The following is a 14,673-nucleotide window of genomic DNA, read 5'->3' as shown; positions in this document are numbered from 1 at the left end:
TTTTTGTATACAGAATCTATCTTCTCATTTGTAACTGTAGCATAAAGCTGGTTTAAGCTGATGTGAGAATTGATGACCTGGTTCCTCTGATAAAATGTCTAATGACATATTCTATCTGAAAGCCATTGGTCCACCTACGTTCCCACTTCAAACGTCCACACCGGGTCCTGGGCTGCTCTTCCAGCTCCGTATCCTCCGCTCCCAGCTTGCACATTCCCCTCTAACGTGACCCAGTAGTGCAGACACACCTGTGGCTTTCGAGACCCATTTTTGCTTTGAGTCTTCCCGTAGCCTGCTCACCTGCCCTCACCACCTACTCTCTCTTCAACTTGCTTCTTGTTTTTCTCTTCGGCTGTCCACCTGATTTGGAAGTGGCCAGCTCAGAGAGTTGACTCCTGTAGGAAAACCTAGCCCACATAGAGAAATAGAGTGTGCCCATGGACGAGTGGCAGAAACAGGTTCAGACACTTGATATCTGTGTGCTGCTGTGAGACCTGATGCCCAGCAGTCTCTTGGATTCTTTATTTTCCTTTCTCTGTTTCACTTTGGATGATTGTAGGCCGCATTTGAGGTCAGTGAGCATTTCCTCTGCATCTCCAGTCTCCCATCAAGCCTTTCTACGAAACTTTTCACTGAAGTTATTGAATTTGCAATCCCAGAATTTCTGCTTGATTCCTTTTGTGATTTCTGTTTCTTTACTGACATTCTCTGTTTGATGATTCACTATTCTCATCCTTTCCCTTCATTCTTTAGACTCCATTTTCCTTATTAGCCTTTGTAAATTTGAATTAGCTGATTTACAGTTTTTATTGTGTTGTTATGTCCCAAGTCAGAGCTTTCCAAGGTATTCTTTCTTTGATTTTGATTTTTTAAATTTACTCTTGGAAATGTCCATGCATATAGACAATGTATTCCAAATGCATCCACACCTACTACCTCCTTTGAACTCCCCCCGGACCCTCCACTTCAGCCCATCTCTCTCCCAGCTTCATGTCCTCTGTTGTCATTTATTGTTACTATTAATTATTACTATTATTAGGTCTCTGAGTTCAGCTAGTGCTGACTATATATGTGCATGGTGTGGAAGCACCCACTGGGCATGGACAACCTTCTAGTGGCCACATCTCCTAAGAAAAGTGACTCTTCCTACCTCAGCAGCCATGACTGGCAGTAGCTCCTGGGCTATGGCTGGAGCTTAAGAAACCCTTCCCCCATTCATGCAGAAATGCTGACTGACTTGACCTCGTGCAGGTCTTGTGCAGGTATAGCCACAGCTGTCATGTGAGCAGCAGCCACGCCATATCTAGAAGACAATATTTCACAGCTCTCCTATGTATCACAGCTCTCCTCCCGATTCTCTGTCTGGATTATTCAACCTGTGTACAAGCCACACTTCCCTACGTGCATGCCTCATCTATTTTGAAAACTAGACATTTCAAACTGGATAATTGCAGCAACTCAACAAACCAGACTCTCTCTTTCCTTGTGATTTTTGTTGTTGTTACAGTTGTTAGTTAAAGTCGCTTTTCTGGCCTAACTTGTAAAGTTTGTATGCATAGGCTTAATAATCAACTAAAAGATCAGATGTGGAATTCTGTATCTAGTTGGCACCAGAAATTTCACGGTCTTTGCAAATGATGAGTGTCAAAGGTGTATGTTAAGGCACACCTTTGACACTCATCTAGACAGTTTACAGCTCTGCCTATCCTTAGTGTGCGTACACAGAGCTTGAAATCAATCAGAAGTGACTCCAGGCCTTCATGGGTCTTTTCTAAGTGTGAGCACAACTTTAGGCACGGGAGTGGCTTCTGGCTACTGAGGGCCATTACATGACTTATTCCAAAGCCTCATTCCCTAGACCATTCCGTTCTCTACCATTCCATGGTTCTTCCATGATAAGAATCTCCCATGATTCTTAGTGAGCTGTTCCCCATTGGCCAAGGAGGCAGTGACAAAACATTTGCCTACAAATGTTTCCACAACCCCTATGCTCCCCATAACTGCTGAGCTAGATTGGGTAGATTCGAGTAAGTCCTTGAGTCTTCCAGTAAGCCACCAGGCAGATCAATCAAGAATACTTCTTTGCAAGTAAGATTATTTCCTGATCATTCTGGTACCCAAATTGTTAGTGGTCACTGGAATGGCGCGCAGTTCTTCCAATGCTATTTTTGCCCTGAGGAGCAAGTATGGGATGAGGACAGGGGACATGCGATGAAGAGTGTTTTCCATACTACTATTTACCTGTACTTGCAGGGCTAGGGTGGTAGCTCTGTTGGCAAAGAACTTCCCTTGCTGAGAATCTGAATACATCCCCAAACCGACACAGAGCAAAAGCAAAACCTGGGTCTGGTTGGTGCCCACTAGCAATCCTGGCCTTGAGGCAGGGACTAGGGAAACCCTGGAGCTCACCCACTAGCTTACTTGACATGTTCTAGGTCAGTGAGAGACTGCTTCATCAAAATATGGGCACAATGCCTGATAAATGACACTCACAGTTGTCCTCTGGCCTCCACCCACACCTCCTCCCTCACTTTCACAGGGAAGCTTTCTCTAACATTTCATGTAGATTTCTATATTTGTCATAGACTCTCTTCAAAGCTCCTGAGTTGTAAAAATCTGCTCATTTTTTCCATTACTCAATTGTAACCATCAGTTCTATTTCCTGTGATTTCTCTCTCTAGCATCTAGCAATGTATAGGCAAGGGATGAGTGATGGGGAGAGGCTAGGAATGAGTGATGGGAAGGGGCTAGGAATGAGTGATGGGGAGAGGCTAGGAATGAGTGATGGGAAGGGGCTAGGAATGAGTGATGGGGAGAGGCTAGGAATGAGTGATGGGAAGGGGCTAGGAATGAGTGATGGGAAGGGGCTAGGAATGAGTGATGGGAAGGGGCTAGGAATGAGTGATGGGAAGGGGCTAGGAATGAGTGATGGGAGAGGTTAGGAATGAGTGATGGGAAGGGCTAGGAATGAGTGATGGAAGGGGCTAGGAATGAGTGATGGGGAGAGGCTATGAATAAGTGATGGGAAGGGGCTATGAATGAGTGATGGGAAGAGGCTAGGAATGAGTGATGGGAAGGGGCTAGGAATGAGTGATGGGAAGGGGCTATGAATGAGTGATGGGAAGGGGCTATGAATGAGTGATGGGAAGGGGCTATGAATGAGTGATGGGAAGGGGCTATGAATGAGTGATGGGAAGGGGCTATGAATGAGTGATGGGAAGGGGCTAGGAATGAGTGATGGGAAGGGGCTAGGAATGAGTGATGGGAAGCTCTTGGTTTTGATTTATATGAACTCTGTTCGTCTCTGCTGGTTGCCAAAGCCTCCCGTGTTCTGTCTGCCGTGAGTTTGTAGACATGCAGTCCCTCTTGTTTAGAGCTTACTGTGCAGGAACAAACTTAGCAAGATACGTTTTCCATAATGAGCAAATCAGGAGCAAAATCAGAGAGACCATGATGAGAGGGGACAACAAAACACGGGTTCCTATTAATGAAAAATTCAATATGCCCCCCGTATAACATAAGCATGCGACATGGAATAAATGCTGAGTGAGTGGAAATGCATTGACTGTAATGTTCCCAGTGCTGAGGAAGGGCAGGTTGGTGCTCCCAGAAGAGCCAAGAGGATGGAGTAGATGAAGACATCCAGGAGAAGGGAGGTCACGTGGCCCCCCGGAAACTGTCTCCAGCATGGCCTTGCATACTTCTTAGTGGAAGGTTTTAGAACTCAGGAAACAAATTAGTGCCTGATAGAGATTAATTTCAATTAATCTTGTGAGCTTGAATCATCACTCGGCCTTGCAAATATTTACAATTCTTCTATTAGCTATGCATTCCCCTGACGGTTACTTTATTCACGAGCAGCCTCTCTCTTTACCTGTAATTGCTAATAAAGATGGGTAAAAACACCACAGACCGGAGCTGCGACAGAGGTGGCACTCTTCCTGCTCCTTGTGAAACCAGCCATTGCCTCATTTTGGTTCACCCAGGAGACTCTCAACTTTGAATTTGGGATAATTTTTCCAGAAAGTTCCATGTGACAGAGAATGAGATAGAAAAGCATTGTTTGAATTTCCTGCTGCTCTGTGAACAAAGACACTTGATACCCTGTCAACAAGAGGTTAAACTGGTCCACAAAGCATGGGGACTTCATTGATGTGTGAAACCAATTTCCTTTCATCTGGCCATCATCCTCCAAGGAGCTAAGAAAGAATGAGATCTTCGTGTGGTTTCTTAATCAGTGGGCTGACGTTTGCTAGGCCCTTTTACCAGGCATGCCATGGACACCTAGTACTTTCAATTTCTTTATCTTATTTCTGTATAACCTTAAAAGTATAAATATTGGTGTAAATATAAAGTAACATTTATGGCAGGAGAGGTGGCTCAGCTGTTAAAAGCACTTACTGCTCCTGCAGAAGACCTGAGCTGGGTTTCCAGCGTGAATATGATGGCACACAACCACCTATAACTTGAGTTCCAAGACATCCAATGCCCTCTTCTGACTCCAGAATCTTCTGCACGCACATGGTGCATATACATCCACTCAAACACACACACACACACACACACACACACACACACACACACACACACACACATATTAAACATTTTAAATTAACATTTATATAACATAGAAGATGTTGTTGCTGGTGTTTGAGACAGGGTCTAGAAATCACTATGGAATTTAGGCTGCCCTTGAATTCACAGCCTTCTTCCTGCCTCCTGCTGCCAAATAGTAGGAGCACAGGTGTGAGCAACCACACCAGCATGTGAGATTTGGGACACTTAAAACTTACATTCTCTAAACTGACTCTGTGTCCTTTCCCTCACCTCCTGTTTACTTTTCACTGTGTCCCAAACAGAAAACCTGGCCTTTCCCTGTCCATCTGCCCCCATCTACGTTTGCTGGGTTAGCTGACTACTTCTCATCTGGCAAGATGGTGAAGTATATCATTTGAGAAACGGTTCTAAAGAGCTGAAAATGAAAACACAATCAAGGAGAGCACAGGCAGAACCACACAATCAAAATATACTTGCTGATCGCTGTAGTTTTTCATCTGGCAAATGTCGGCATGGGGCTGGGGCTGGGAGCTCTGTGGGAGGGGCGTGTCTGCCCTTAAGGAAGTTGACAGAGTGGGAGATGCAGAAAAGGAAAAGCGTGTCAGGCACCGCTGGGTGGGTGCAGCGAGGCAGCATCAAGTCAGGGAGCCTTTGGAAAGTGCCCCGCCTTGCAAAAAAGGGAACCTGCTGAGCACCCCATGGTCGCGTAAGGGCCGTCTAGTCTCCTACCTCTCTCTTCCCTTCTTTCCTTTGCTTTTTCTTGCAAAAAAAAGTTAGACCTCAACTAAAGTTTTACTTTTGCTTCTTTTTTCTTCCTCTGTCCTTCAATTGAGTTCTAACTTGTTTGGCTTTTGTAATCCCGTAAAATAAATTTGAGAAACTCATTTTTAGCTTAGTACAAAAAAAGCGAAGGTTAAACGTGCAAGGGATGTGATTTTCTCATTACTAGCGTGCTAAATAGAAGTTATAGTTATTTATTTACTTACTCATTTGTGCATTTGTTTTGGTTTAGGGGATCACACTGGCCTCTTGCACTTACTAGGCAAGTGCTCCACCACTGAGTTATACCCCTAGCAACTGTAGCAATCTTTAAAAGATGATGTGTGAGTGTTTTGCCTGTGTGCACATATCCACACTGCATGCATTCCTGGTATCCATAGAGGCCAGAAGAGAGTGTCAGATACTTTGGAACTGGAGTTGTGGACCACTGTGAGCCACCATGTGGATGCTGGGAACTGAACCTGGGACCTTCTGCAAGAGCAGCCAGTGCTCTCGGCCTCTGAACCATCTTTTTCCAGCCCCCAACCTTTTAACGTCTTCCGTGAAAATTAAGTATTTCAAAATATGATATCACACATATGCTCCTAGCAGAGTTCCTTGTCCCGTGTCCTGGCCGAGCTTGATGACTCTGTTCCATGGGTCTATTTATCTGACTGTCTCTCTGACCTGGGTGAACCACTTGGCACCTCGAGTCTTCTATGATTCTCAGGAGCCATCCCAAGTTAGTACTTTTTATCCACTTTACTTTTTTAAGAAAATGAGGCTGAGGAAAAGAGGTTAAGTCTTGGCTTCTGTAGCTTCATACTTTGCACTCCTAACCACTACTTCATACTTAGAAGAATTTAGTGTGAAAATCCACGTGGAACACTTTGAAGAGGATAGGCAATTTCTAGGTCATGCCTAACGCGCCCACCTTCCTGCCATGCCTTGCCTTTCTCCCCAGTAATTAACATCTGCCGGGCTGCACATTTCACTTGCTTATTAGTAAGCCTCCCCAGAACAGAGGCTGCATGAGGCAAGCGCTTGATCCAACTGCTTTATTGCTATTTTCTCAGTACCTAGACGAGAGTCCAGCACATAGTTGGTGCTTGGTAAGTACTCATGGGATAATGACAAAACTTGCTTCTATGAAGCTACTGCTATTGTCAGAGAGACTCCCTAGACCTAGTTGAGATCTCTAAGTGCTCCATCAGCCCTCCTGACTTCTGTTATGATACGCAGCAGTGTGAGGTACAGAACAACACTCCAGAGGCTTTGGAGTACGAATGCTTATATGCTCATCAGTGTCAATGAGAAGGGGGACTCTAACCACACAAGCGATGGATTTTGAGCAGCAGGAGCAGCCGTGCTGAAGTGTTAAATTTGGCCAGTTTACCCAGTTCAAGTTCTTTAAGGTAGCCTGGCTGCAGAACTACAGGTGGATGGCACCTTTGAATCATTGCACACATTCTTCTCACTCACTGCTGGAAATCTGACGTATCAGGCCACGTTTGGAAAGCCAGGGCAGCAGCCTTTGAGAAAGGAATCTAAGCCAAGCCCAGGGCTTCCTTCAAATGAGTACATGGAGAACCAGTGGGGCAGCCTTGAAGATGCCCATCTGAGCATGGTGTGGGACTGAAATCTTGTGGGAAAGAATCCATCTACAAGAAAGAAGGAAGCATGATGACCTTGACCGAGGAGCATCATCTGTCCGAGAGGGCTGGGATTCGGAACAGAGCATCCCTGCTGCTGGTCTCCGGCTCATCCTTGAGCACATATCTCGGTCCTATAGGAAACGAGAGCTGACCCTTAGGGAGCTCAACAGAACATGAGAAGGGGGGACATCAGCCTCTGTACTCAGCTCCATGCCTCCCCAGGTCACAGCCCAGCACCAGGGACTAGAGGCTCAGGTCTCCACACTAGGGGAGACTTCTGGGTCAGAAGTCGTCAGAGGACCTGGAGCCTCGGGTGGCTGCTAGGGAGCCCCTGCATTGCCTGCCATGCATGGGAGATGCACACAGATGCAGGGCAGTTGTGTCTAACCGAGTGGCAGTGGCAGGCCAGAGCCAGAGCCAGACAGTGGCCGCAGACACAGCCACTGAGCTGCTGGCAAAGTGGTGTCATTGGCAGGGTGGAAGCTTGGCTTGGAGGACACCGCTGAGTGGGAACGACCTGATTCTTTGGTTCCATACGCTTTCTCAGAAGGGACCTGGAGAATAACTTGGGTGGTAGAAATTGAAACTCAGGTTCTTGAGTTAGCGGAAATGGTCACTTGAAAATCCCTGTCAAGTCCCCGGCTGTCTGGCCACCTCACATTTCACTAACATCTCTCTTCTCTTTCACCCGCTTCGTTCAGGAACTTCCTAAGAACTCTACTGACTCAGAGAAACTAAGTTGGGCAGGCAAAACCTGCTAAAGTTAGGACAAATGAGGGGAAGGGAGATTAGCCTTTGACACTCTGGGGGCATCAGCATTTTCACAGGGCCTCCTCCCAACCATACATTAAGTAGGTGGTAGGACTTCTGAGCGATGGAATAAATAGACATTGCTCATCTCCTGCAAACACTGGCAAAGATGAAATGCTTTCGCCCATCTGTAAGAAGATCGGATTAAATGAGCCTCGGCTGCTAAAGTCTTTGGAATGATAAAAGTCCGCAATGCTGAAGACAGTTTATTCTTTGCTGAGGGTGACAGAAGACACGCCACGGGTTTCTCTTTCCCTAATGTGTCACTTAGATACAGCCCAAGCATTCACCTGTGCTGGCTAGATGAATGGTCTTTGAACAGTAGCACCAAATGGCAGGCTAATTTTAGACTGAGAAGGATGACGAGGAGATTCACTCGATCACAATGGCACCTGGTATTTCCACTGTGCCTTCTCACAAAGGGCTCCACAGACTTTGAGAAAAATGGTCTCATTTCTTTCTACAAAATCTCAGCAAGGCAAGAGCTTAGGTGACTGATAGTCTGACACAGTAAAAGCTTTCCTATTGTCCTTTCTCCAGCTGTCTTTGAGGGAGAAGGCACTCTACTAGATCAACTACTTAATGAAGAGTTGCATTTCAGAAATTAAAAGGAAAAGGCATTTTTCAGACCCTGAGACGGATTTACCCACAGGTATGGGAGGGTTTTGGAGAGGTCTTTGAAGCAGCCACCTGTGGTAATTCTCTAAAAGAATAAAGGACTAAAGGTGCCCAAACTTTCCTTCCTAATTTCGTATGCCCCTCTTAGGGAGGACATTTCTCCTTCTCCCATCCAGAGAGTGAGATCCCATGTCCTTGTTTATCTGCAGTGAGGATGCTATAATTTCAGATCCCTAATCAGAAACAACCAGGACTGAACAAGTAAATGGTTTTTCTGGGTCCCTTGGATCCTTGTTTCAGGGGTTTGGGATTAGAACCCACAATACCTGGGAAGGAAATGGAAACAAAGATTGTTTCATTTCTTCTACCCCTCCCTGACTTTCTGGGGCAATGGGGTTTCTCGATAGGAGAAGCTCAAATACTGTTTAACAACACAGCCTTGAAGGGCAACCACCTAATTGGTTACCTTTTTTGGCTGTAGCGGGCAAGCACCTGGCAGACAGGAATTTAAGGAAGCAGAGGTTTAGTTTGGCTTACAGCATGGTGGAATGCAGTCCCTCCTGGCAGATAAGGCACAGTGGCAGAGTGAGGTGGTTGGTTACATGGCATCTGTACCTAGGAAGCAGTCAGCGGACAGGAAGTAGGGCCAGACTTCATAACCTCAAGTCCCACCTCCAGCGACCCACTTCTTCCACCAAGCTTCCACCTCCTAAAAGTTCTGTGACCTCCCGAAACAGTGCCGCTAGCTAAGTACCAACTTTTCAAACATAGAAACTATGGGGCACATGTCACACCAAAACCACAATTGTCAACAGAAAACTGATGAGGTCATGGGGCATCTGTACCATGGCAGTTAACAAAATGATTAAGAGCCTTTTTGAGCTGATCACTGCTGAGGTGTATTGTTAAAACATAATGTATGAACTGGGATGGATAGCATATTCAAATTTGTTTAAGAAATGAGATATATGTAATTGGCTATTGGCAATATACATCTTGTGTTAAGGATTATGTCTGTTTTTTTTCTTTGTTTTGTTTTCTGTTTGCTATTTCTTCTCCCATTTTCTATTTTTTTTTTTTGTCTTCTTGTGGGCTATCTGAGCATTTTTTCAGGATTACATGTTGATTATTTGTAGAGTTATTACATAGTTCTCTTAGTAGTTTGTGGTGGGAGTCCTCAAATAATCTGTGACTATACTGGTATCAGTGTTTCTTGATTTTAGTAAAGTGTGTAAATCTCACTGCCATCCAGGATCATCAAAAGTGTCATGTGGTAGTGTAACTTTTGATCCAACAGTTCATAATTTAGGAAACGCATAGGGAGGGTGGTCTTATTTTACTCTGATTTCAACTTTCTCCATTTCTTCTTGATGATATGACATTCATTTTGTTATTTCCAATATTTTGAAAAACTTCTTGAAGTAATTCTTTTTAAATTTGTGTGTGTGTGTGTGTGTGTACGCGTGCACACGCTTGTGTATGTGGCATGCATTGTGTGCATGTGTGTGCTCACATGTGTATGGGTGCACACACAAGTTTATGAAATTCTCCGAGAGTAGATCTACTAGTGATAAACTCTTCTGGATGTCTTTTGTCTGAGGACTTCTTAACTTCATTATTTCCCCGATAGCTGAAATACAGCGTCCCAGGATGCCATATCCATATTTGCGGCTCTCCTTCAGCACTTGAAGAGCGCTGTGCCCGGGTCCTTCCAGACTGTCCTTCAGGCCTGTCACTCAGAGTCCTGCTTCACCATAGACAGCATGTTCTCTTTCAAGTCTCTTTCTTGGTTTTAGTTTTTAGATATTTAATGATGTCGTATTTGGGTTAGATTTCTTTTGTTAGCCTATTTGGGTTCACTTGGGTTCTTATAACCATAGGTTTTTTGGTTTTCCAAATTTGGGGAGATTCAGCCATTAATTCTTTAAATATTCCTTCAGTCTGCTCTCTCTTCTTTCCACCGAGACTCCAGTGCTGCACAGGAATCTGTTACTGAGCCACGGATCCCCAAACCTTGGTTGCTTTCTCTCTCTGTTGTTCAGACTGGTAAATTTTACTGATCCATCCTCAAATCCGGGGATTCTGTTCTGAGTCTCCCCACTGTTACCCAGCTCGATAGCTGTTACCATTGTTTCTGTTACCTCTCAGTTGGGTAAGTCCATTTGGTTCTTGGCTGTGAGCATTCTTTCCTGTGGTTTTTAGTTTCATTTGTTTCACAATCATCTGTAGCTCGTTGTTAAGTCCTTCCCCACCCCCCTCAGGGTTTGACTTTCAGTATCTGTCTCCTGTCAGTATGGGAGTCAGGTGACCTTTCTCATTCACATTGTGACTTTCCTAGTTCATTTTATGACAGGTGATTTAAATCTTGTCTGGATATCTTGACTGTAACTTTAAGAGAATTTGGGTTCTACTTTTTATAACAGTCACCCACTTAGGTTTAACAAATAGGTCTCAGTCTACTTTTTCGGGTAGTGCCGACGAGAATCTAATTTTCAGAGCTTTTATGGTGCTATTTTGACTTACTAGTTTGTCTCCCATGAGCCTTTCTTCTTTTAAATCTTTATTTTTATTTTTTATGTGTATGGATGTATATATTTTATGTGTATGTATGTGCCTGTATGTCTGTGTACCAGAACTATGCCTGGTGTGGGTGCTGAGGCCAGAAGAGGGTACTAGATTACTTGGAACTAGAATTACAGCCGTTGTGAGCTCCCACGTGAATGCTGGATAACCTGGGTCTTCTGGAAGAGCAGGCAGTGAGTGTTTTTAACTGCTGAGCCAACTCTCCACCCTCCTAGGAGCCTTTGGGATCCTTCTCTATAGTACCTGGGAAGCTGAGCGGGACTTCATTGAGGCTGAGTTGCTCTTAGGTGGGGAAGGGAATCTCTGAGCTCCTCTGACAAAGGCGCACTTCAGGACTAACTGCCTACTACAGATCCTCTCACACTAGTGTCCTCTGCCAAACAGAGCCTCTGAGTGGAAGAGGGAGCCACAGGCTATAAGACATGAAAGTGCTTCCCTATGCTTATGGTCAAGGGACTTTTAATTGACAATCTTTCTATCATGCAGGGATTGTCTAGGGTTATTGGGTGATGTCTTCAATTGGGGAAAGATTAAGGCTACCTGGGTTTATTCTGCTGCAAGAACAGGTGGGAATTGAGAAGACACCCCGACTGGGTTGTCTTCTGATAGGTGAGGAGTGGGAGAGTCATAGGATGCTCTGTGGCTGTGTTAATCCTTTGATCCTGAGGTCATCAGCCAGTTCACCCCTTCTAGCTGTCAGAGTTCAGTTTAGTTGTCTCTTGTATCATTCTTAAGGACCGCAGCCAAGCGTATCAGGAAGGGCAGGGAGAGAGAATTCTGCTCCATCTTGCCCAGTCTAGAAGTTCTATGTGCTCATATAGGCATGAGGTCTCTTCACAAAGGTATACAAGGAATTAATGATATTGTTTCTCCTGAGGAGGTAACCTGGAACATGTATGTTTTTATTTTAACTCAATGAAATATTGTTTAATATCTATTCAAAAGTAAGAATAGAGGTAAAAGAAGAAACTTCCTACCCCAATCTTGTTTTCAAGAGGACAACCAAAGATTATAATGGAGGTCAAACAGCATATGGATCAGCAGCTGGTAATTTTATTACACTTCACTGGCCTTTCATGTCACTATGCTCTCGCTGCTTCAGTCTAGATCTCTGAGTATAAGAATAATATTCTCAGTGGATTTGCAGCCTGCTCCTACATTTTGAATTACTTGCAGAATACAAATGTCTAATTTAGATAGAAGTAGATGCTCTGGGCAGCATGCTAGTACCCTAATCAGCTGAAAAATAATATTTGTTTGACATTAAAACCAAATTAATGGCAAGACACTGATTACATGAAAAGACTTTATGTTGTGATTACTAAACTTGCAAGCAGCTCGGCATAATTAATGCCTTAATTAGGATATGACCTGAAATCTCAGCTTCCAAAATTAATAAAGGCAATTAAAAGTCATATTTGTAAATTGAGCTTTAAGAATGGAAAGGAAGTTTGATGTAGATTAACTCCTCATTTTTGTAGTTATTAAACCTCAAATGCAATTGCTCTGACTCCCACCGCCAATGTCCCCACAGACCAGCTTAGCCTGAAACCTTAGGGAAGATTCAGTGATGTTCCAAGGAGGTCATTCATTAGTAGTGGGCTGTGCCACTGCTAGGCACACTTCTAAAGCTCTTATGGCAAACAAAGCAGTAAGGACTTCTCTGTCCCTAGAACTCCAAGTGAAATGTGAGTTAGAAGATCTGCATTGACCTTAATCAGCCTCCGCCATTTTCTAAACACTGGATCCAAATGGCGGCCGGGAGGACTGTCACTTCTGCAAGCTTCTTGAGGCCTCATCAGCTCCCACAGTGCATCACGTGGTGAAGCTCGAGGCCAAAGAAGGTCTCATCAGTGGTAAAATCTGAGAAGTCAATAAATATTGGTGGGCTAGTGACTTGATAAAACCAAGTCTGGAATGCTGCCTCATTCCTTATACCTAAAGCCTGAAAAGGTCAAAGATTTAATGCCAAAGCAAAATCATGAATGTGCTGACAGGAGAAAGGAGGTATCTTTTTATGACATTGTAATCGAGAGGGGCTTTTTAGCCAAGACAAGTATGACCACGACACAACAGAAGTCACTAACAATTTGTCTACTTCAAATTTTTTAAATTCCACATATTTAAAAAAGAACTATAAGTTTAAAAAAACCTAGTTCAAGATAAAAATTAAGAAGATACTAATTAAAACGATCAAGTTTTGCTTCATTTTGTCTTATGAAAGAAGAGCTTTATTCCTCAATTAGTAAACAAGAGGGAATAGATATTGTGATTTATATACAGGATGTTAAGCATAGAGAAAGATTAAAAGAACTTCCGTGTTAAATAATAGCTTGTAAAATGCCTAAATAAGTTGAGAATAAACATAGGTCATAGGCATGAAAACAGGACATTTAATAACATCAAGATGTTTTCATTACAGGACTGAGGAGAAAGAAAGATGGGTGTAAACTGTAGACAAATTCAGTTGAATCTTTTACTGTCTTATCTGGACAGAAAAGGAAAAGGAAGCAAACTCTCCATGAAAACTGTCGACAGTAAGGTAAAAGTATAGATACACATTATCTTCATTTTTGATAGTTTAAAATCAGCAATTTTATGCTTCACAAGTATTTTTATTCCTTAGAATCTTAAGTAAAATGATATTTCAGGTTTTTCCCTACAGTAACTATTAGAGACAAATCAGCTATGGAAAGATCCAAACTGAAGGCTTCAGCAGTGTGATTGACAGTACAGCATTTGTGACAAACCTGTCTACCAGATGTGATATCACGTCACATGGGTTAAAGTGCAGCTACTGATTGGCTTAGGTTTCCTTCCTCCTTCTTCCTTGATGACTTCCTCTCCCAGTTTAGAGTATTATCCTTTTCTCAGGCTGGGCATCACACAGTAATTCTTTCAAAGATCACTGCTATACCTATCTCTTCGGAACTGTTGATGTTACACAACAGGAAACTTGGGTCCAAAATTCAGATCACCTGGCCTTGGCAGGAAGCTTATGTCTCTAATTTGGCACCACTTGCCAGTCACCAGAAACCACCAATGGTAGCACGGGAACCGTCCCCCACCCCCAGCACTTCTAGGGTACCTGTAGGTTTTCTTAATTTCTTCACACGATGCTCCCTTATGCAGGCCAAGAATTTCGTAGAGAGTTACTCCTGTTGTTGACATCGTCCGCTGTCTCTGGTTGGGTATGTTACACTCCATTTCTCAAGCTGCAAAACCAAAGAGGGGAAAATAGCCATGAAGGCGATGCGCTCTGGATCCCGCCCCCTGCCAGGGAAGAAAGTGCATTTTTAACCCTGGGTAAAATGATAATCCGAAGTGTCCTTGTGTGCTAGGTACAGCGTGAGGGGAGAAACTGTTGAGAGCCAAACGCTGTTTCCAGCCAAAGACTGCAGGAGCCACACAAACAGAACAGGCCTTTACATAGAAAGCTTTCCAGAAGTGTTGAGAACCAGCTCTCATAGGTTAAAATGTGTTTTCTTCTCTTTGCATAAACTTTGTGTATCTTTTATGTGTGCACATTTTCCAAATTTAGCTAGCCATGGGGACAATCATCCATGTAATTCCACCTCTACTGGCTGGTAAGACAGATGAGCTGATAAGGTGCTCGCCAGTAAACCTGATGACCTGTGCCTGACCTGAGGGACCCACATGGTCAAAGAAGAAAACACATTTCAACAAGCTG

At 43.8% G+C, this 14,673-nt stretch overlaps 1 protein-coding gene across 12 annotated transcripts in view; it reads right to left on the bottom strand.

The window, feature by feature from the left end:
• The window catches only part of Dnajc5b (DnaJ heat shock protein family (Hsp40) member C5 beta), a 163,484-nt gene that overhangs the window by 24,654 nt on the left and 124,157 nt on the right, over positions 1-14,673 (bottom strand). For 11 of the 12 annotated variants that reach the window (XM_037206406.1, XM_028864526.2, XM_037206407.1 and 8 more), the window contains one exon: positions 14,071-14,197. In XM_037206406.1, coding sequence (XP_037062301.1) covers positions 14,071-14,189 — 119 coding nt within the window. In that variant the 5' untranslated portion in view covers positions 14,190-14,197. Of the gene's footprint in view, positions 1-3,874; positions 3,988-14,070; positions 14,198-14,673 lie in introns of those variants that run through there. The other variant, XM_037206408.1, reaches the window with a different exon arrangement.

The sequence above is a fragment of the Peromyscus leucopus genome, chromosome 5 (assembly GCF_004664715.2).
Source record: "Peromyscus leucopus breed LL Stock chromosome 5, UCI_PerLeu_2.1, whole genome shotgun sequence".
Taxonomy (NCBI): domain Eukaryota; kingdom Metazoa; phylum Chordata; class Mammalia; order Rodentia; family Cricetidae; genus Peromyscus; species Peromyscus leucopus.
Note: the sequence above shows the minus strand (reverse complement) of the source record. Positions and strands in the feature narration are given on the sequence as shown.